This window comes from Falco peregrinus, chromosome Z, assembly GCF_023634155.1.
Source record: "Falco peregrinus isolate bFalPer1 chromosome Z, bFalPer1.pri, whole genome shotgun sequence".
In the NCBI taxonomy this organism is placed as follows: Eukaryota; Metazoa; Chordata; class Aves; order Falconiformes; family Falconidae; genus Falco; species Falco peregrinus.
In genome coordinates this window covers 69,642,952-69,663,153 of record NC_073739.1, presented here as the reverse complement: position 1 = coordinate 69,663,153, position 20,202 = coordinate 69,642,952, and the positions used below count along the sequence as shown (strand labels likewise).

The 20,202-nt window shown below is 42.4% G+C and overlaps 2 protein-coding genes across 2 annotated transcripts; both read left to right on the top strand.

The window, feature by feature from the left end:
- The first annotated feature begins 1,768 nt into the window (after window positions 1–1,768).
- On the top strand, window positions 1,769–5,677 carry RIMOC1 (RAB7A interacting MON1-CCZ1 complex subunit 1). The gene is made up of 6 exons (XM_055791444.1): window positions 1,769–1,945; window positions 2,477–2,577; window positions 2,979–3,125; window positions 3,510–3,641; window positions 3,836–3,950; window positions 5,248–5,677. The coding sequence occupies exons 1-6, from the start codon at window positions 1,807–1,809 to the stop codon at window positions 5,535–5,537; spliced, it is 924 nt and encodes a 307-aa protein (XP_055647419.1). The 5' UTR covers window positions 1,769–1,806; the 3' UTR covers window positions 5,538–5,677.
- A 114-nt stretch (window positions 5,678–5,791) lies between these two features.
- FBXO4 (F-box protein 4) lies at window positions 5,792–13,760 on the top strand. The gene is made up of 7 exons (XM_055791443.1): window positions 5,792–5,980; window positions 6,106–6,341; window positions 8,002–8,222; window positions 9,170–9,242; window positions 9,743–9,921; window positions 10,822–10,997; window positions 12,056–13,760. Exons 1-7 carry the CDS (start codon window positions 5,804–5,806, stop codon window positions 12,143–12,145), a joined length of 1,152 nt encoding a protein of 383 aa, XP_055647418.1. The 5' UTR covers window positions 5,792–5,803; the 3' UTR covers window positions 12,146–13,760.
- Window positions 13,761–20,202: the final 6,442 nt, after the last annotated feature.

Here is a 20,202-nt window from a genome sequence, read left to right as displayed (position 1 = left end):
AGCTTTTCAAAACAGATACAACTAAAGCAAGCTACAGCAGTGCCTGAAGCACAAGAAGAATAAAAGATACCACTGCCTTTATCAAATGAGTCAGCACACAACCATTTTGGGTTTTGTTTTGTTTTGGGTTTTCTTTTTCTTTTTTTATTATTCTTTTACAAGAGTTCCTGAAAACTGAATGACATCTCCTTCACTATTAAGGGCTGACCCACCTGCCCACTTTACTAGTTATGAAGAAAGCAACTAAGAAAGCAACACAGAATCATAGCTGTGTATCGAAGCAGAGAAGTAAAGGCAGGACAAAACAAGCAAAGGAACTTATCAACAGGCAGGCATTCTTCAGTCCCAAAACTGACAATATGAGAAGTGTTGTATTTAGCTTAAAACATGAAGCACCACCTCCTCTCTCTCTCCCAGGTATGATATGTTTAACTACCATAATACATTTGGTATTGTTAACACAGCTGTTCCTTAGATGAAAAATTGTATCTGGCTATGGACTATGCAGGAAAAAAGAACAATATATATACAACCAAAACCCTAGGAGATTTCTTCTAGAAATAAAACCACTTCTGTAAGCAAACACAATTTTGCCTTTTAGGTTTTACTTTTTTATTTAATCTGTTTGGCAACCCTTTCACAAGACAACACAGGCAGCAGCAAAAACATCTATGTCTGTAAGCAGACAGCTTTTCTCTACCTGAAGTACCTCAGTAAATGGCAACTTTTTTTTTTTTTTTAAAAAAAAAGTACTTCGGTGGAATACAGACACTAACAGAATGAACACTTGAAAAGGGGAAAATGTCTTTAGTCATTTATTCCTTTAAAATATTCAAGCTAACGAAGTCCAGATGTGTGAACTCATGACACGTTACTTCAATGGACACTGAGATATTAGCTTTTTCCAGGCAGGTAAAGAGATGGAGAAAGCTAAAGAAGCGATATAGAGGAATACAGAATTCTTGTAACTACACAACATAAAATATTTGATGATTTACTGTGGGGTAGTAGCAAGACTGTTAAAAATAAAACTTACTGCTTTCTCTTCATCACATGGAAGCTATTTAGCGGTTCTGAAGGTCATGAAGGGTGCTATTTAAAGCTGGACAAAAACTTGGAGCAAAAGTCTCACACCTCTTAACCATGCGTATGCAGTTTCAAGGTTTTAACTGCACTTTCACAGTTGTGCCTCTACGTGTTAAGTGATCTGATACTAAATCTAACTAAAAGACCACCAATAAATATGTATTTATTGATATAAAATATGGGGTTCATCTTGAAAAGCCTTGCTGCCTTCCAGTATTGGTTTCCATTCACTTATGGGCAAGACCTGTACAGCAGAGAGGCTGGAGGGCATCGTATGATGGGGGCAACACAGGGACACGCCAAGGACTCTCGCTGGGGACCCTGGCAGACCTGCGGAAGCCATAGACGCCTGCTACACAACAGCTTTAATCCCTCATAAAAATTAAACCGAAGTTTCACCGCCTGTCCGCTCCGCCTGGGGCAGCACCGGGGGGGCTGAGGTACCGCGGGGGGCTGAGGTGCCGCGGGCCCCTCGCTGCCTCGGCCCGCAGGCACAGCCCGGCCGGCAGGTGGCGGCAGCGGCGCCACCAGGGACCCGCCCCGCCCCGCGCGCCCCGCCCCGCGCGCCCCGCCGGCAGCCGGCCGCCCCCCGGCCCGCCCCGGCCAGGCGCGGTCCCCCAGCGCCCGCCGCCCTGTCGCTGCTGCGCCTGCGCGCCGCTCGGCCCAGCGCCCTGCGCCGGGGGCCGGCCCGCCCTCACGGCTGCCCCGTCGCTGGCGGCGATGGCGGCGGCGGGGCGCGCTGAGGCGGGGGACGCTGGGGCGGGGGACGCGGTGCCCGGGGGCCCGGTGCCCGCGCTGCGGCTGCGGCTGGCGGCGCTGGGCCGGCGGCTGGCGGCGCGCGGCCGAGCGGGCGGCGACGGTGAGAGGCCGTGGGAGGGAGGGGACGGGGCTGGGCTCAGCCCGGCGTTGCGGCGGGCCCGCTCCGCCCTCTGCCGCCGCCGGGCTGCAGCCGCGTCCCGCCGCGCTGCGGGGCGGGCCCGGGGCCGCGGGGTCGCTGCCGAGGGCCGAGCTTCGCCTTGCCCCGGAGGGAGCCCCGCCTCGGAGCGGCGCCGCCGCCGGCCCGGGCCTCCCGCGGGCGCCTTGCGGGGCCGGGCGGCCGGGGCCCGCAGCCCGAGCCCGCGCGTTAGCGGGTGGTGCCGCTGCCGGGGGTGTCTGCCAGGGGCGTGTGCGGGGCGGGCTTTGGAACAGCAGCCCGTGGCCGTGGGTGCCCCCGGTTCGCCGTGAGAGGTGCGGTGTAAGGACGGTGGGCCTGGGTAAATGCCGCGTTATTCAGCTCCTGTTGTAGGTGCCGACAGGTGGATAAAACGATACGGAGTGGGGAGGGAGAGCGCGCCAGGCTCGGGTGGATGGTGCTTTTCCATGCTAAGGAAGCCTTGTGTTTTCCCTTCAGATACCTTCTTAGCAAAGGGCTCTGCGACTCTGGGCAAGCTGGAGGACCTCTGTAACGAAGGGAGAGAACGTCCTTCCATGCTTTTGCAGCTCTATACACAGGTAGTACATTTAAAGTGTTGAAGAACTCGCTTCCAAGAATCTGTGCCAGACTGAGGGTACGGGAGAGGGTTGGCTGTAGGAAGGAGTATGTAACGGAAAGGTATCTGTTACCTGATGTGTGCAGTGAGCATCTGCAGGCAGCTGGGGCTTGTCTGGATTAGAAGATGACTTGGGATGGACAATGATTATTCTGGTGCTGTAAAGACAGAAACGGTTTTGAGTTCACATTCAGTGTCAACAATCTTACAATACTTCGGCTTGCAGCTTTTGTAAACTAAATGTTAAAAATGATTGTAAAATTGTTCAGTTTTATAAACCGTAACAAGTTTGTGTGTTACTGCACACCACCATCTGATTGTTTTGCTGGTAGCATTTTTACATTGTGTATCTTGTTTTTGTAGGCTGTCTTAGATATTACGTATTTTGAGGAAAACCAGCTTGTGGATGAAGATTTTCCAGAGGAATCTTCCTTGCAAAAAGTTAAAGAACTTACTTGTATTCTCTCAGAACCAGAAGACCTAGTGTGGGAATGCAACATAAATGAAGAAGTGAGTGCTAATGTTATTCAGCCAGAGAATTAATTATTCACTATTTTAAAATAAAAAAAATCTGTGATAGTACTAGTTGTATTTTTGATGGGCAGGATTTAAGATCTGAAAAAAATTCAAGTCTTATTTGTATTTAAATAGTGATTCTTGAAAATACTTTTTCAAAGAACTTGTGTGCTCAGAATTTTTCATGCTACCATTTCATGATTCCATGTGCTTTTGGCAGTTTAAATCCAAGCTGTTAGGCTTGTGTCTGTGACCTGCTGTTAAGTACAGTCTCTAAAGTTAGAGACTTGCTATAACGCTGTTTGCATTTGTATGTGTTTGAGTAGTTCCATTTTTCGTTTACATTTGGGTTAGCCCAGTTGTTGGCTTTTATTTCAGCCCATCAGCATCCTTGGTGCAGAGCTGTTAGAATGTCTTTACTGGAGAAAAGGAGCCCTGCTTTACATGTATTGTCATACAGCAAAAGAAAGGCATGAATGGCTACGAGAAAACATTGCCATATTTAAAAAGGTAAAAGAAATTTGAAAGTTCTATGAGTGTGTGAATGCAGTTTTAAAGTTTGACTCCTTTTAATTTGAAAAATATGGCTTCCCCCCCACCTTTTTTAAATAGGGTTTTGGGAGATTCATATCAAGAAGTATTTCTGGCTATCATTGAAATTAATCAGAACTTATTTTTTTTTGTTGTTTTTTAACTGTACTCAGTGTCTTAATGATGGAGTTCATTACTTGGTGAAGATGCTTAGCTTTAGATGCCCTCTTCAGCTAAATGACGATGTCTCACTTCAAGATAAAGACACAGCTAGATTACTCGGTGAAGGTAAAAAAAAAAAGCCAAAACTCCAAAAAACCCACAACCCGCTCTTCCTAATAACTGCTGCACTTTATGAAATGCTTTATTGCGTATTTTTGTTGTTGGACTTCATTTGCGTTTAAAAACTGTCACTTTTTAGAACATCAACAACAAGGTGGGACAGATGAGTAGTCAGCGGTGTCTTCCTCTCCCCCCCCTCCCCCCCTTCTGTTTGGTTCATGGATTTCAAGAGATGGCAGTGCTCATTTCCTCTGTTTTTTTTGACTGCGCAGGAGGAAAGTGAGCTGTGGCAATGGGTATTTTGTGCATGTGTGTTTTACAACCATCCAGTTGTCGATTGACAAATGTTGAAAGCACAAATATGACTACAGAGAGTGCTTACCTGTTCCTGTGTTGGTATTCCTATTTAGGTCTAGGAGAACACAGATACGAACACAGAATTACTGACTTCACACAGGCAGAAAATACATGTAGAGTTGGTTAGATGCGGCAAACTTTTATTCTGTCTCCACTTCATGTAGCTTTATGTAAGTTGCATTACTATAGTATATTTACATGAGGATCTGAGGCTGCGTCAGTGTCGTGCAGGTAGGGTGATGCAGCAGAAGGAGATTTGTAAGATTAAACACCTGTGCTGTGGACAGGATGTCCACGTTGTACGCAAAACTAGCTGTACTCTGCCTGTGGGGGGATGGAGCACTTTGCTTAATTTCAGCTGACAGTGGCATTGCTCCAATTCAGCTCCGCAATACAAAGCCAAGTTCAGTAACTGATTTGTAGATTTATTTGCAGGGATTTTTTTTTTTTTTTTTTTGGTGACTGTGAACACGTCTGTGGCTTTCCATTCGAATACTGAAGCTGCTGCTGGTTAACCTGAGTTAATATGATGCTTAAACAGCGTCTTCTTATAGGCTTAAATTGTGGGAGACACAGAAGTAGCCTAAAATAAATGTGTGTAATTATGCCTGTGCTTAATGGATTGTAAAGAAATACTGAAATTTTCTAAGATAAACAGGCAAACACAGTTGTCAGAGTAATACTTATATGGCAGTCTTAAAGATTTTAGTGTTACGGAGGTACAAAATGGAGAGGCTAATGAGCAAGGCCTTGATCCACATTCTCTTTGGGGCACTGTTAGTCCTCTGGTTAAAATTTTAGGTTTTTGGTGTACCTGTTTAATAGCTTTATACTGCCTGTTTGGATTTTTTTCCAGCGTTACTAAAAAAAAAATACTTGAATTTAACAAGCTGTGTACTTGCTTATAACAGAGCAATAAAGCACTTGATGTAAATTATTTTTGCAGGTATATTTAGTGACACTCACTTACTGGCGATGATGTACAGTGGAGAAATGTGCTACTGGGGACTACAACACTGTGGAGAAGGGTTGCAGGAAGCCCTTGAGACAATAGATTCCGTCTCTAACAGGGACCTGGGCCGCACATCACAGAGCGAGTTGCTGTGTTTCCGAGAAACAGGCAAAAAGATGTTAACGAAGTATGTGGCTGTATGTGAGGGACCTTTAAAAGGCCAAGGCTGGAACACAACAATTGCAAAGCAAATGTTGCAGTACTTTGCCAAATCCCACAACTAAAATACACTCCTTTGGCTGCGCTGAAGGAAAGCGGGTGTCCGAGGAGAGCATGCTTAGAGGGAGGCAGTCTCTGCTGCAGTGTCTGACCGTTCTTATCCAAATGTATACTTCCGTGGCATTAAAAACGTGCATTGAAAGAACTCCTGGAACAGCGGTCCAAAGTCTCAGCCGGTATTTCCAATGAAGTGGCGCAGGCGGATCGCTGCCTGTCTCCGCCCCGGCGCCGGCGCACTAGGTCTGGGGGGGCGGTGGCAGGGCTCGGTGCCATGGCGGCTGGCGGAGCGGAGGAGCGGGGAGGTTTGGAAGCCGCTGTGCGGGGTGGTTTGCGTGTCCTCCGGGAGCGATGGATGCGGGGGACCCGCGAACGCGGCGGTACCGCCGCGTTCGCGGGTCCCCCGCATCCATCGCTCCCGGAGGAGGTGAGCGCCCTGCAGATGCTGCCGGTGAGTGGGGTGAGGGGGAGGGCGGGGGGAGGGTCGGGGAAGGGTCGGGGAGCCTGGCATCCCGCCTCTGGCATCGCCACTGACCCAGCTCCTGGGTTCTTAAACCGCTGCTTGTCGGTTTTCAGATAAACGTGCAGCTGAACATCATGTCCTTCCTCTCGCCCCATGATTTGTGCCATTTGGGTAGCACGAGTCGTTACTGGAGGGCGGCTGTGCGAGATCCATTGTTGTGGAGGTATTTTCTTCTGAGGGATCTCCCCTTTTGGACATCTGTTGATTGGAAATCGCTCCCAGATGTGGAGATTTTTAATAAAGCTTTTTCAGAGGTCAGCGATAAAGCACTGTATGATTACATGGCGGTGTAAGTATCTCGGTATTCTTTTCCATAACTTCCAGTCTTTCTACAGCAGTATTATTCAGCCCACAGGCATGTCCTATATTACAGTGGTAAAGCTGTGCTGTAAGCCACCACTTAAATTTCGATGTGTCTGGAAACCGTTGTTTATTTTGGAGATACGTTTTCCTGGGTTTGGACAGTTTCGTCAGCTCTTTCAGTTTGGAATTCAACAAGAATGTAAAATGTAAAAAAAGTCAAAGCTAATGTTACAGAAATATTTAAGCTTTTTGTGTAACTGCATGTCTAATATGCCACAGAAATACAGCAATCTCAGAAGCTGTGCTTACTGTTACCTTGATAAAAATGTGTTTTTCATGCTCAGTGCAATGACAATGATTTCTTATTTTAATAAAAGTACTGTGTCTTCAGAGTACAGCAAATGGAATGAATCTGTTTTTTTCATCTTACCTGGAAGACCTAGGAAAAAAAGTTTCTGTTTTGCAAGTGCACAGACTAACAAGCAGTATTGCTTTAGCATGGGTTGTCAAAGACCATAAGACGGAGACTGTGGTTTCAGCTGGCGTGGTTGAAAAGCATGGCAACACACATAATGTGTTTTATGACTGAGAAAAAATCTTAAGACAGGCAGATCATTTAAGACAGGCAGATAATTTTGTGTTGCTTTTTTTTTTTTAAAACTTCATTCAATTCTCTTAAATTAATTTGCAGTATTTTTTTTTTTTTAATTTGCAGTTAAATTTTCCAAAGGTGGTTTCATGAAACTTGTTTCATGATAGGTTTACTAACTTCTGCCATCTTTGTGACCTTCATCCCCACTTTACAGATGGGAAAGACACACCCAGAATTTGAGTATCTACTGATTTTGGACATTGGACTTAAGTCTCTTTAGGCCTGAATACTTCAGAACATCACCTGTTTTAAACCACTTGTCACTGGTCTCCATCATGTCTGTGAGCACTTACTGGTTTTGCTGATCTCTTGGTTTGGGTGTAGAGGAGCACATATTTAATGTTTCCTTGAAATGTTTTGTCCAGCAGTCACCTACCATGACAACAGAAGCAAAAACTGAAGTCGCTTTTCGAGGATGTCTTTCACTTCTATGACTTAATTCTTTCCCTTTATTACCAAAGTCTTTTCAAAGCCTTCCAGCTTTTGCATCAAATGAACACATAAGCTGGCAGGTAACACCTGCCTCCTTTTACAACATGCGTTCTCTGCGCCTGTAGTGGAAACTGTCCTTTTCAGGTGGTTACATGTTTCAATAAACACAAAAGTGATCTAATTAAAGTTTGAAATACACTTTTTTTTTATTTATTTTTTCTGTTGTATGTGACTCATCAGCTTTGACGTTATTTTACCAATACTGCATGTTTGGCGAGGGTGAGAAAATTTGTAATTTTATTTTACTTTATTTTTTAAAGTAAACGAAAAGATCCATAGGTAAGTGTACTAAGGTCTAAAAGGTCAGTATTTAGACTTTGAAAGGACTGATGCCTTTACCTGCTTTGTACTGGTGCTTGAAACCATCAATTTGGTTTGACCTGTGCTTGAATTGTACTGGTAACAAAGTGTGACAACTGTGGGACCTAGATCAATTTATGTTGTTTGATTGATACCTCTTTTGTATTTTGTTTTAATTTCTAGTTGCGTCTATTTTACACAGATATAAAAAAAGCTGTCCTCAGAGTAGAAGAAGTCTGAAATCAAACCGTCCCCGGTATGGGGCTGTGACTTCCTTTTTGCAATCACTGGTCACCCAAGCAGAACCTCGCTTTGCTATGTTCGGGCCAGGTTTGGAAGAGCTGGACGACTCTTTAGTGCAAAACATGATGACGTGCCCAGAAATTCTGCTAGTAGCTGGACTTCCACAAAGACAAATTCATGGTATTCCTGGTTTTGTTTTTTTGCTTTTTTATTTCATAAACAGGTACAATGCAAAAGACATCGGGGGAGAAGAGGGGTGCTTTTTTCTCCTCTTAAACTCAGTAGCATAACGGTTAAAAAAACCCCACACTTTCTCCTTTTCTATTCATCAGAAGGATAAATGCAGTGAACATTTGGAATAAAATAGCTGGAATGGTTTTATGATTAGATTTGCACAACATCAGATGGACCATTTTGCTCCTTGTGCTTAACGTTTTGATAGGAAATTACATGTCATGCCTGCTGTTGTGATGGATAAGTGCAGGCAGAACTTTCTCTAGATAGTGCTTGCAGTAAATGGTTAAAAAACACACTTTTTTTATACAGAAAGTCAAGACTGACCCTATGTATGATTCAGTCTTGTGGTGTCAAGTGGTGTAAATTTAATTTAGGATAGTTATAGGAACAGATGAAGGATTTTTTTCAATGTTTAAAAACGTAGTTTGGGACATCTGTAATTTCACTTCAGTCCAAACCAGAGACAAAAATTTATTACTTCTTAACTGATGTTTATTTCAGCACAGCAGAACTGCAATAATGGAATTGTATTTATAGAAAATACGATTTCTTAGTGTTACTTTTTTTCTCTTACGTTCTTTTTGATGCAGCTTGTCATAGAGACTAGAGCCTTTCTGTGCCAATTTATGCTAATAAATGGAAGTCTAGCTCCTCTCTGATACAGGTTATTCTAGGTTCAAGTCTACGTATCAGAAACATGGAAGCATGTCCTTGTTTTCTTTTAATACTGTTGAAATTATTTTAATTAAATTAATAGCTTGTTCAAGCAAAGCATGTATAAAACTTCTTTGTAAAACGGAAAATATGCTACCTCTAATAGCAATGGGGTACTTAGTTGTATTCAGTTACCAAATAGTTGTAATCTCATATATTCTTTTTTTTCTCCGTAGGAATTGGGTCAGGAGTCAGTTTTCAGTTCAATAATCAAAAATTCAATATTTTGACATTGTATTCAACCACTAGGTAAGATTTGTTCTCCACAAAAAAAAAAAAAGTACAGTTTCTTGGTTATTTCATGCTTTTCCTCATGTTTTTGTCATGTGATTTTTATGCGTGCATTCACATGCATGGATATCTCATAAACCGAAGCTTCAGGTGCATATCTTTTTCTTTCTTTCTCCAACTGCTAAATTTTCACGTGGAAGTAATAAACCTTTTCCAAACCTTATACATAGCAAATGTGTACGACAAATACGTAACAGGTGTTTCTGTTCCTCTTGATACCTTGTTTGATTCCCTTTTGAAACTCATCCTGGGGTGTATTTTCAGTATGCATCTTGCAGATTGCTAACCATCTGTATATGTACACTAGAAAAAGGGGGAGTTGGAGGCGTTGGGGAGAAATGGAAATGTTTTGCTGGCTCAAACCATTTTTCTGTCCCTTTCCTGTACTGCCTAGACTCAAAATTGCTTTTTTGCGTTCTCAATTAACCTGATTACTGAAACACTGAAATATCTTGCAGTGTGGAAAGGAGGAGAGCAAGGGCAGAGCAAGCTGTTGCTGTGAATAAGATGTTCTACCAAGAGAACAGCATAGTAGGGAATCAGCAAGCCGTGCACTACAGTGTAATAGCTCAAGTGAAAAAGGTGTGCGAAGTAGTTGATGGATTCATTTATGTTGCTAATGCAGAAGCCCATAAAAGTAAGGCATTTCTCTTGTTTCTCTTGATTTTATTTCTTCATATTCTGCGAATGATTGGAATGTCATAAAAGGTTGCAAAGAATATACAGTACATCAAAATTTATGTTCTTAGTCTTACAAAATCTGCTTCATTGGTGCTGTTTCTGTGTGGTTTATCCAGTTGAAGAGGTCCCCTATCCTAGACAGTCTCCCTCATCTCCCTGTGAGGGGTTATGGCCCTTTCTTTTGTTTATGGAGGATGCTGATGTGGTTGGTGTCTAAGCTACATGTGGAAAATTACCTGAATTAAGAACAAAGCTGAAAGAAAAAGCCCTGAGCATGGGTAGGAGAAGCGGCCTGAAATGCATTGGTAGTGGTGTGATAGCCTGGAAGCAGACCCTTCACCAGGAAAACTGCAGTAAAAGATGTGATTAGTCCAAATCAGGATAGTCCTGTAAGAGGATAATCCAAACACCTATTGTGGTAATTGTCTTTACGTTGATCAACTTTAAATGGAGGGAAAGGGCTAGCTCTGAAAAGAAGGAAATGTTAACAGGAATATTAAGGAATATACTAAAGAGAAAAGTCTCTGTTCAAGTAGAGGAGGGCTGCTGACCATACAGTGTGTATTTGTTAATGGCTTGTTGCAGTTTTGATGTCTGTGAGGTACTTGGAAAACATTCTCATGTTAAGGACTGGAGTAGGCTGCAATAGAATCTATGGAGATCTTTAAATGGTGTCTAAGTGTGACATGAATTAGGATGATCCAGCCTTGTGATAACTAGATAATTTGTCCTTATCCCTTCTAGCCCCCTGTTTCCTCACCTCTGAAATTGTAAATATTTGAAAAGTCGAAAAAAACCCAGTAACTCCTTGGGATTTGATATACTTGATACTCATATATTAAAAATTGTTTCTTAGAGAATGATCGTCAAGAGGAACTGGCTCGTATTCTGGCAATGATTGATCCCGCCCTTGGGCCTCCGAACAGACCTCTGCTAGTGTTGTCTTGTGTCTCTCACACTGGTGTGAAAAGAATTCCCTGTGTTTATATGGCACATCAGTTGCAACTAAATCTGCTATGTCAGCCCTGGATGGTACTTGGTTTTAAACCTTTTATTTTCTGTTTCTCTGTGGCTTAAATTTAAGTTAGGCTTATGGTAGTTCCTGAACTGTACCTAGCTAAGCAAGTGTGCAGCTTTCAATACTGGTATGTGAACTCTCCACTTAAGTGAAGAATTTAGTTTCTTTGGTCCACTTAAGATGAAGCATTAGCCTATCTGAACATAGGAGAGCTAGGTAGCTTGCCCAGAAACTTCAGATGGAGCCAGAATGTGAGAGAGGACAAAATGCTGGTCTTGAAGGGAGTAAGAAAGCCTCAGTTAATTTCAGTCTAAATTTCCTGAGTCACAGCCCAGGGCCTTGGACACAAGGTAGATTTTTCTGTCATTTTCAGGAGACCGTTAATTGTCTTGTTAATACTTCACTTGACGTGATGTACTGAGTTTTTGACAAATCATTTTTTTACCTAGCACATGAGGTCCAGAGCCTGTTCTTTTATGCTTGTCAAGCACAGTATACATCAGTATGGCTCAGCCACACATAACTAATTTTTGGTGACACTGTGTAGCCAAAGAATAGTACTTAATCAGAAAAACCAAAATCCTGATTTAATTCCTTTGTTTTCACAGGGAGGATGTTTACAGGCTTTTTAAAAATATACCATTATAGTAGCCACTTTATAATACCTCACAAAATCTAAGAATTAATAACATGCATTAAATTCTAAAGCTAGCAGTATTTTTGCTTTAAGAGTTATGAGAAGAATTGTCAAGTAGATTTTATCTGTAAAGTAAGTATACTGTTCCAGAATAGCTGATGAAATGATTGAGTTTAAATTCATCTTGATACCAAGAATGCAAGGCTTTCCTAATGGCTCTTGTAATTAATTTTGTAAAAGGTAGTTTTTTCTTTTTGTACCTTACTCTTAAGAAACCTTTTTTTGTCTAAGGGACCTTTAAAATAGTGATTAAAATTTAGATTTGCTATGGGTGTTTCTGACTTTAAGGATAGACATGGAGTGATGTTAAAGTGTTCTTAGATGCTGTTATCTGTTATCTCTAATACATCAGCTTTCTTTTTTTTATTTTTACAGGTGCAGGACACTGTAGCTGCAACTTTAGCTGGATTGCTAAATGGAATTGAGTGGCTCCTGGAAGAAGCAAGTTGTAAAAATGCACAGTAGTGGAACTGTGCATTATTTTACTGTATAGAGACTGGTGTTTTGCAGTTGAGATGAAGTGGGAATCTTTTCCTGACAGTGTTGTCAGAAAGGAGATGTAAAAGGCAGACCTGCATATATTTCACTACATGTACTTCGATAATTAATCTTCTTCCAACTGTAGTCCTGAAATAGAAGTACAAGTAGGATTGCCTGGATTGCAGCAGCTGAAGAAGTTATTTTGGGGAGCAATCTGGGTGTTTTAATTTTTTTCTTTCTTTAAAGCTGGGCGCTTGAGGGTGCAATCTTTTCTAACTATATCTGATAATCTATTTTCTGTAAATACACCTAACACTAGGTTCATTCACCAGAGTGGCCGTTATGGCACACGTCACACATTTAGTAAACATATTCAGTGGAGATCTTGACAGCGATGGTTCCCAACCAAAGAAAATACACTGTATGTAGTATAGTAGCAAGTTGACAAGAAGACAGTATCTCTTTCAAAATAGTAAATTCCTCTGTATTTTTTCCAGAAGCAATGCTTGGACAAGAAATAGCACCTGTGGGAGAACTGTTGACCCAGACCAAAATTCTTAGAAGGCAACAAACTACCATGTATGAATTGGTTGTTTCTTGTTTGTGATCTTGTTTATTAACTGACCACAGAAGACTTCAGCATCTCCCTGCATTCTGTTGCAGTGAAATTATTCACTTGAACTGGACATACCTCTGATGTCATGAATAAATATTAAATGGAATTGTTAGTACTTCAGGAAATTTATGGAATCCAGAAGACCTGTCAGTTACTCAAATAGTTGTGGCCCTATGCAGATGTGAAGTATACTTGCCTTGAAATTTTCTACACAGTTGCACATATTTTTATAAAAAGGGAAACTGCCTTTTACAGTTGGAATTGCATTTTCCATATTGATGCCATTTGAGATAGTCCTTGTCTTCCACCTTTTTAATATTTTTTTAATTATGGATGAATGTTCAGAAACTACTTGGATTTCTTGCCTATGCATGTATTTGTTTTGTTCAGGTGGGTTTTTTTTTTGTTTTTTCCTTTCTGTTTCTTCATGGAATTACAACTTTTTTTTGGTACCTAGATATATCGCTACATAGTGTACATTCGTCTGTAATTGCCCTCAAGTATGTGTGTGGTGCTCAACCCAGCTGTGTTGGGAATATTGAGAAGTTTTTTATTTTTTAAGGAGCCAGAACAGACACAGGAAGTGTTACGTGTTTTGTTTTTTAATCTCCATGCACAATTAACTCAGCTTTCTAGTTGTTTTTATACACCTTCTAATCAGGACATACAGATTTTCAAGGGAGAATCCATGGGAAGCTGTCCTATGAGAATTCTGTGTTTTATCCTTTTCTTAATAGGATATGTGTGCTTTGGCCTTCAAAATAGAGAAGACACTAAAGTTTTATGAGAATTTTGGGAAAATTCCACACTTTGTGACTGGATGTATGTGACTTTCCTGCATGTCATAATTCCGTGATGTTCTACCTGTAGAGGGCTGAATGCAGAAACCTGTTGCTATGTTAGCTACTACAAAGACTTTTTTTCAATGCAAGATCTTTGTTCTGCTTTCTTCTTAAGGAATAAATTATTTTTTACAGAACGATATTGACAGTCTTTCTGTGTGTGTTGAGCCTCCCTCACGTGTGTGCGCACATGCATGCACACATACGTCTGCAGTCATGCTGTCATAACAGATAAACCATCATTGTCATTAGTCATTAACAATGTTATTGTATGTTATCTAATTAACAGATACTAATTCACTGTCATTTTAAAAGATCAAGATAATGTAGGGAATATAATTTTTCTTAACCTGAAGAACATCACTTATATTAATTTAAAAATAGGATAACTTAGAGAATTAAGAATGACAAGCTTTAAGGATGCAGCCTAGGAAAAAAGCAGTGGGAATTACAAGTCTGTGCAGTTCCAGAGCTCTGGCATCATAGGAATTGCAGAGCTAGTGGTGGAGTAGCTTGAATGATTCAGTACTGCTTTGGAGCAGCAGGGAAGATGAGCATGTGTGCTGTGCAGAGGAACACCTTAGATGCACAGAGGTGTGCTGTGGAAGACATGACCAGCCTGTTGAGAATTCATAGGCCAAATAGCTGCAGAGGTGCACTGTGGATTTCATTTAGCATTACCTTTTAAATTTCACCTAAAACACGTCTTACTATTTATATTTCTGAGTCTGCTGAGTTTAGGTGGTAAGTCAGTTAAGCTTGGGACTGAAATTGTTACAAATCCAAAACTGGAATGTCACTAAAATATATTGTAAAGCTCCTTAATATAAACCCCCTCAAAACAAAATTACTTTGTTTTGTATTTATCACAGTAAATGCAACTGATGGGTTTGTGAGAAATAAAACCATGAGGGTCTGTATCCCAGAGATCTTGCTGTGCTTGGGACAAAGGGTTCTAACAGTGCTAGAAAGAAAATCACTTTCCTGCCCACTGGGGCAGGATGTTTATCTAAATAATGGTCACAAAAGAAAAGTAAAAGGTTAAAATGACAAAACGTGATTTATAAGAAAACTCAATTACTGAGGCTTTGCCTGAGCAGAAAATGTCTGTGGGGTTGCTAATTTTCAAGTCTTTGAAACTTCGAATAACAAAAATGCCTGCTGCCAGCCCCAGAGCAGTACGTGAGGGTACCTGGCAAGCTCGCAGGACAGAGGCAGCAGCTCACTGAGAGCCGCTGTAACTTGCTCGGAGTCTCACAGGTCCTAGTGGAGTGCCCGTGGGTGGCCATGGAGGCTCCAAGCAGGAGGGCAGTGGGGACACTTTGCTTGCCTGCAGCTGCAGAGGGGAATTGTGGCTCGCTGTGTCCCACTGGATGGCACTGCTGAACCACATCAGCCGCTGATGCTGTCCAGGAAGCACACCTACAACGGCCAACATTGATTCAGGCAGTCAGTTTTACTCCCCACTCAGATATGGCAGCAAGCAGATAGAGAAAACCCCATGAGAAAATCAACATGTTTTTTAACGGCTTATGGACAGGCGATATGCTGCTTCTTCTTTTAATCTGGTGGGTATCAAATAGCAATTTGTGTGGTAGGATGCGTATAGCAGCTGAAGAGAATAGCTGGAGTTGCTGTCAGGAGGGTGTATGGAAGTAATCACTGGTATCATCGCAAGGTGGTTGATGCTTTAGTCTGTGATTTAGTTTGTCTTTTGTGCCATTTTAACACTAGTGGATTTGGATAAATTATTTTCCTTATGTACAGGAATAAATAAATAATATTCTTAGGCCAGTTACAGGAGGTGATACTAATAGGTACTCCAGGCAGGCTGGACATTATTCAAGAAGGAAGTCTTAAAGGCACAGGAACAGGCCATCCCCATGTGCCAAAAGACAAGCTGGTGGGAGGGAAGACCAGCCTGGCTGAGCAGAGCTTTGGCTGGAACTCAGGGGGAAAGCAGAGTTTTCCACCTTTGGAAGAAGGGGCAGGCAACCCTGGAGGGCTATAGCGGTGTCGTGAGGTTATGCAGGGGGAAGGTGGAGAGGAGAAAGCCCAGCTAGAACTTAGGCTGGCCACTGCTGTAAAAGATGACAAAAATGTTTTACAAATACATGAGAAACAGAAGGAGGGCCAAGGATAATCTCCATCCTTCATTGGATGCGGGGGGGAACACTGCCACAAAGGATGAGGAAAAGGCTGAGGTGCTTAATGCTTTCTTGCCTCAGTCTTTCACAGCAAGCCCAGCTTCCCTCTGGGTACTGAGCCCCTGAGCTGGAAGACAGGGTGAGGAGGAGCAGAATGGAGTCCCCACAGTCCAGGAGGAAACGGTCAGTGACCTGCTGCTCCACTGAGACACGCACCAGTCTGTGGGGCTGGATGGGATCCACCCGAGGGCACTGAGGGAGCTGGTGGAGGAGCTCGCCAGCTGCTCACCGTCATGTATCAACAGTCCTGGTTAACTGGGGAGGCTCCAGAAGACGGGAGGTCAGCCAGCATGATGCCCATCTACAAGAAGGGCAGGAAGGAGGATCCAGGCAGCTACAGGCCTGTCAGCCTGACCTCAGTGCCAGGGAAGGTTATGGAGCAGATCATCCTGGGTGCCAACACACAGCACGTGCAGGACAACTGGGGGATCAGGCCCAGCCAGCATGGCGTTATGAAAGGCAGGTCCTGCTTGATGAACCTCATTGCCTTCTATGACAAGATGACCCGCCTAGTGGATGAGGGAAAGGCTGTGGATGTTGCCTACCTGGGCCTTTGTAAAGCCTTTGACACCATCTCCCACAGCATTCTCCTGGAGACACTGGCTGCTCGTGGCTTGGGTGGGTGTGCTCTGTGCTGGGTAAAAGGCTGCTTAGATGGCCAAGCCTAAATGATTGTGGTGAATGGAGTTAAATCTGGTTAGTGACTGGTCACCAGTGGTGTTCCCCAGGGCTCAGTACTGGGGCTGGCTCTCTTTAATATCTTTATGAGTTATCTGGATGAGGACATCAAGTGCACCCTCACTAAGTTGGCAGATGACACCAAGTTTGGGGGGACTGTTGAGCTGCTGGAGGGTAGGAAGGCTCTGCAGACGGATCTGGACAGGCTGGACTGATGGGCCAAGGCGAATTGCATGAGGTTCAACAAGGAGAAGTGCCAGGTCCTGCACTTGGGTCACACAGCCCTATGCAATGCTACAGGCTGGGGGAAAGCTGCCTGGCAGAAAAGGACCTGGGGCTGCTGGTTGATGGTTGAGCTATCATGATGCCTGATTAGACAGAGCAAATGAGAAAACTGTTGATCTGGATGGAGGGGTATATATAAGAACCAGTGATACTAGATTATCTCCCATGCCAGCTTGCTTCCTCTCCAGCTTTTCATTCGCTATGTCTACTGTTCCCAGCAGAGATGTCACAGCTTGTCCAGGGTCAGGCAAAAGCCCTGTTTATTTGTGTTGTGTAACTGCTTGCAGGTACCCGTCTGGGCATTAGTGGCCAAGGTCCCTGAGTAAGTGCTTCAGCCTTTTAACCATAGTAGGGGGTCTGTGCTGGATTCTCTCTGGTTTGTGTCTCACATGTTGCAGGCTTAAAACTGGATACCCTGCTCCAGATTCAGAGCCACAAGCCCTGGGCAGAGAGGAATAAACCCTTGTCCTCGATGTAATCCCGTATGTGGTTAGCCTTTGTCACTGCACGGGCACCTTGCTGAATCCAGGTTCACTGTTCCACCAGGAGCTCAGGTACCTTTTTCAGAGCTGCTCCCAAACCAGTCAGTCCCTGACAAACACTAATGTACACAGTGTTCCCTCCCAGATGCAGGACTTTGCATTTGCCTTTGCTCAACTTCCGTAGGTTTTTGAAGCACCTGTTGGCCCACCAAATGCACACTTGCAGTGTTTCTGGCTGTCCTTGCACAAAAAGCCTAGTATCTCTGGGAACACTGGCCCTGCACATGACAGCATGCGGAATCAATCACCTGGTGGGAGACAAAAGAGTCATTCAATTTTCTCCTGAAGGCTAAAATCAATCAAGCCATGTGTTCCATCAAAAATGTTGAACAATACTAGTTTTCAAGCCTCAAAATAAATTGCTCCATAGTTTGGCAAACTGGTGGGAGACAAGACCTATGAGTATGAAAGACAGATATTATACCAAAAGTACATTTCACCAAGCCCTGAAAAGTGCTGCATTCTGAAATGATCCTGGTGATCACACAGAAATACCTACTGTTTTCATTAAATTATTTAATACTACTCTCTTCAAAGCAATAACAGTAAAATAAACTCCTCTGTTCTCGGGAATGATGATCAAGGAACTGAGATAGGTAGAGAGTGACTGAGGGACTGATGGCTGTATTTCTTAATCGATAGTGTTCTTTTGTTAAAGGGATATCATTTTGGTGTAGCATTTTTCAAATCTTCTCCACAGACTTGAATTATGAAGGCAATGCCACAGCCTGATGTCAGGGGAGATGTTTCACAAATGTGAACATATAATGGCTACTCTCCAAGAACAAAATTAAGCCTTTTTCTCTACTTTGAATCAAAGCCAGTTTGTCTTTTCTGAAAGTTTTTTATACAAGTTTTCCTAAACACATGAATCTAGAAACAACAGTTGCTTAGAACTCTCCTGTAAAACTGATAGTATTCACAGCCAATTACCTTTGAAATTCAACTGGCTTCATCTTGAATTTTGTGGAGATTAAAACCAATGTCCATGCCTTTAATTCATATGAAAGCAATAGTTTAAATTTGACATTCGTGTGTGCTATACATTAAAATCTGTGGAATTATTTATTTTAAATTTTGTGATAAAACTGAATCACAAGAATTTAAGTAAAAGAGTTACTTGTGAATTCTTTTTTAAGAATATGACCTTTATTTATCCCATGTCCAGCCTTGCACAGTATAGCATAAGGATGCATTGATACAGCTGCACATTATGCTTCGTTTAAAAAGCACAAGCCATTTGCAAAAAACCAAATGCAAATTATGAGTTTAACTAACAAAAATATTGGAAGAATCTTATGTTTTCCAGAATTAGACTCCAATTTTGTAAGAACATAAATTAGAGAACACAGAGAAAGGAATCTAATTACCTATTTAATATAAACAAAAGGGGCAACTTGGAATATAATCAATATGTGGTTGAATTGTGCACTTGAATTCAAGCATCCTTCAGTCTTCTGTTGTAAAGAATTGCTGCTGAGACTTTATCAATATCCTTGCTTTCAGCTGATGGACTTGAACTGCTGCTTTTGGACTCACTGAAATAAAAAAAAACTTCTACTAAGTATTTATGTTTCTAACTTGCTTTTCACCACAGGAAATGAGCTGGTGTACTGACACACAATGAGACATTTTTCCCTTAGCAGTTCTCCAATCACTTGTTCCAGTCACAAGTAGCCAGTAATTTGGAAATGAACTGAAAATTAAGTAAGTTAAAAGAAGTATTGGTGTAAAGATTTTCAGAAGTGTCTTGGTATGCCTGAGTGAAACAGTCTGAGGGGCCTATCCTAAAAAAAGAGTATTGAAAACTGCTGCCACAGTAACAAAGATTCATGGTAGGCTACCAAAATCACTAATAACGGAAAATTCTGCCTGACATCCCAAACCCCAATATTGGAATTTCCACAGTACCCATTGTGGGTGTCCCTAGTTCCATCTGAGTCAGGCTCTCAAGTCTCATACGTTAAGCATGAAGCTCACTGTCAGCTCCTGCCTTTCTTTTCCCCAGGGGTACATTCCGTGAGTCTCTGGTCTGTAAGCAGCACAACACAGCGGTTTCCTTCCTGCTCTGTTATTCTGTGCACCAAATTAATTTTGTTGGCCTGTCCTGTGATTTGCCGAGCAGATGATTCTGAAATCAGGCGTGGAAGAAAATGCAGAACTGTGCTTCAACTGGAGTCTGTGGCCCACGTGACATTCTGCACTCAGAGGTGCAGCTGTATGCTGTGAACCCTCTCCTAATCTTAATCACATCCCAGATGTATAAATTTATCCCATATTTGAGCACATAGAATTGCATACACTGGGAAAAAGGAAGGTCTTCGAATATTTGAGCCACATCCACAGAATTTCAATAGTTATGGCACAATATGAGATGAAATTCCTGAAGTCTGATTCTGTATTCCTAGTGAAAATGCTGCTTGGATATTTCTGTTCATTTATATGTTGCTAGTTTGATTTCTTTTTGTGCACATCAAAGTGCAATGGAGATATCTGGATACTGAAATATCAGTGTTGTCACACCATTCCCTGCAATGGCAGAAACGTCAGGTTTCTCCTGAGAGGTGCTCGCAACATACCCAGAGATTGTCAGGTTGCATATTCATCTGAGTGCATGCAGAAGCTGGCACGACAGCTAGGACACCAGTCCTCAGAATAGGTACCTTTTTCCTGATGCCTCTGTGAAATTCTAAACAGGCTGTCTACATTTGAAATTTGTCTCCAATTGGAAAGTGAATTCAGAAAAAAACTTGCTGTTCTTGAACAGCTGCATGTAGGACCACTGTTATTCAAAAATAAAGGGAACCTTGTTCATTCATAGTGGGATAATAGGACGTACTTCTGTCCTGGAAAGAAAGCATCAGCACACTGG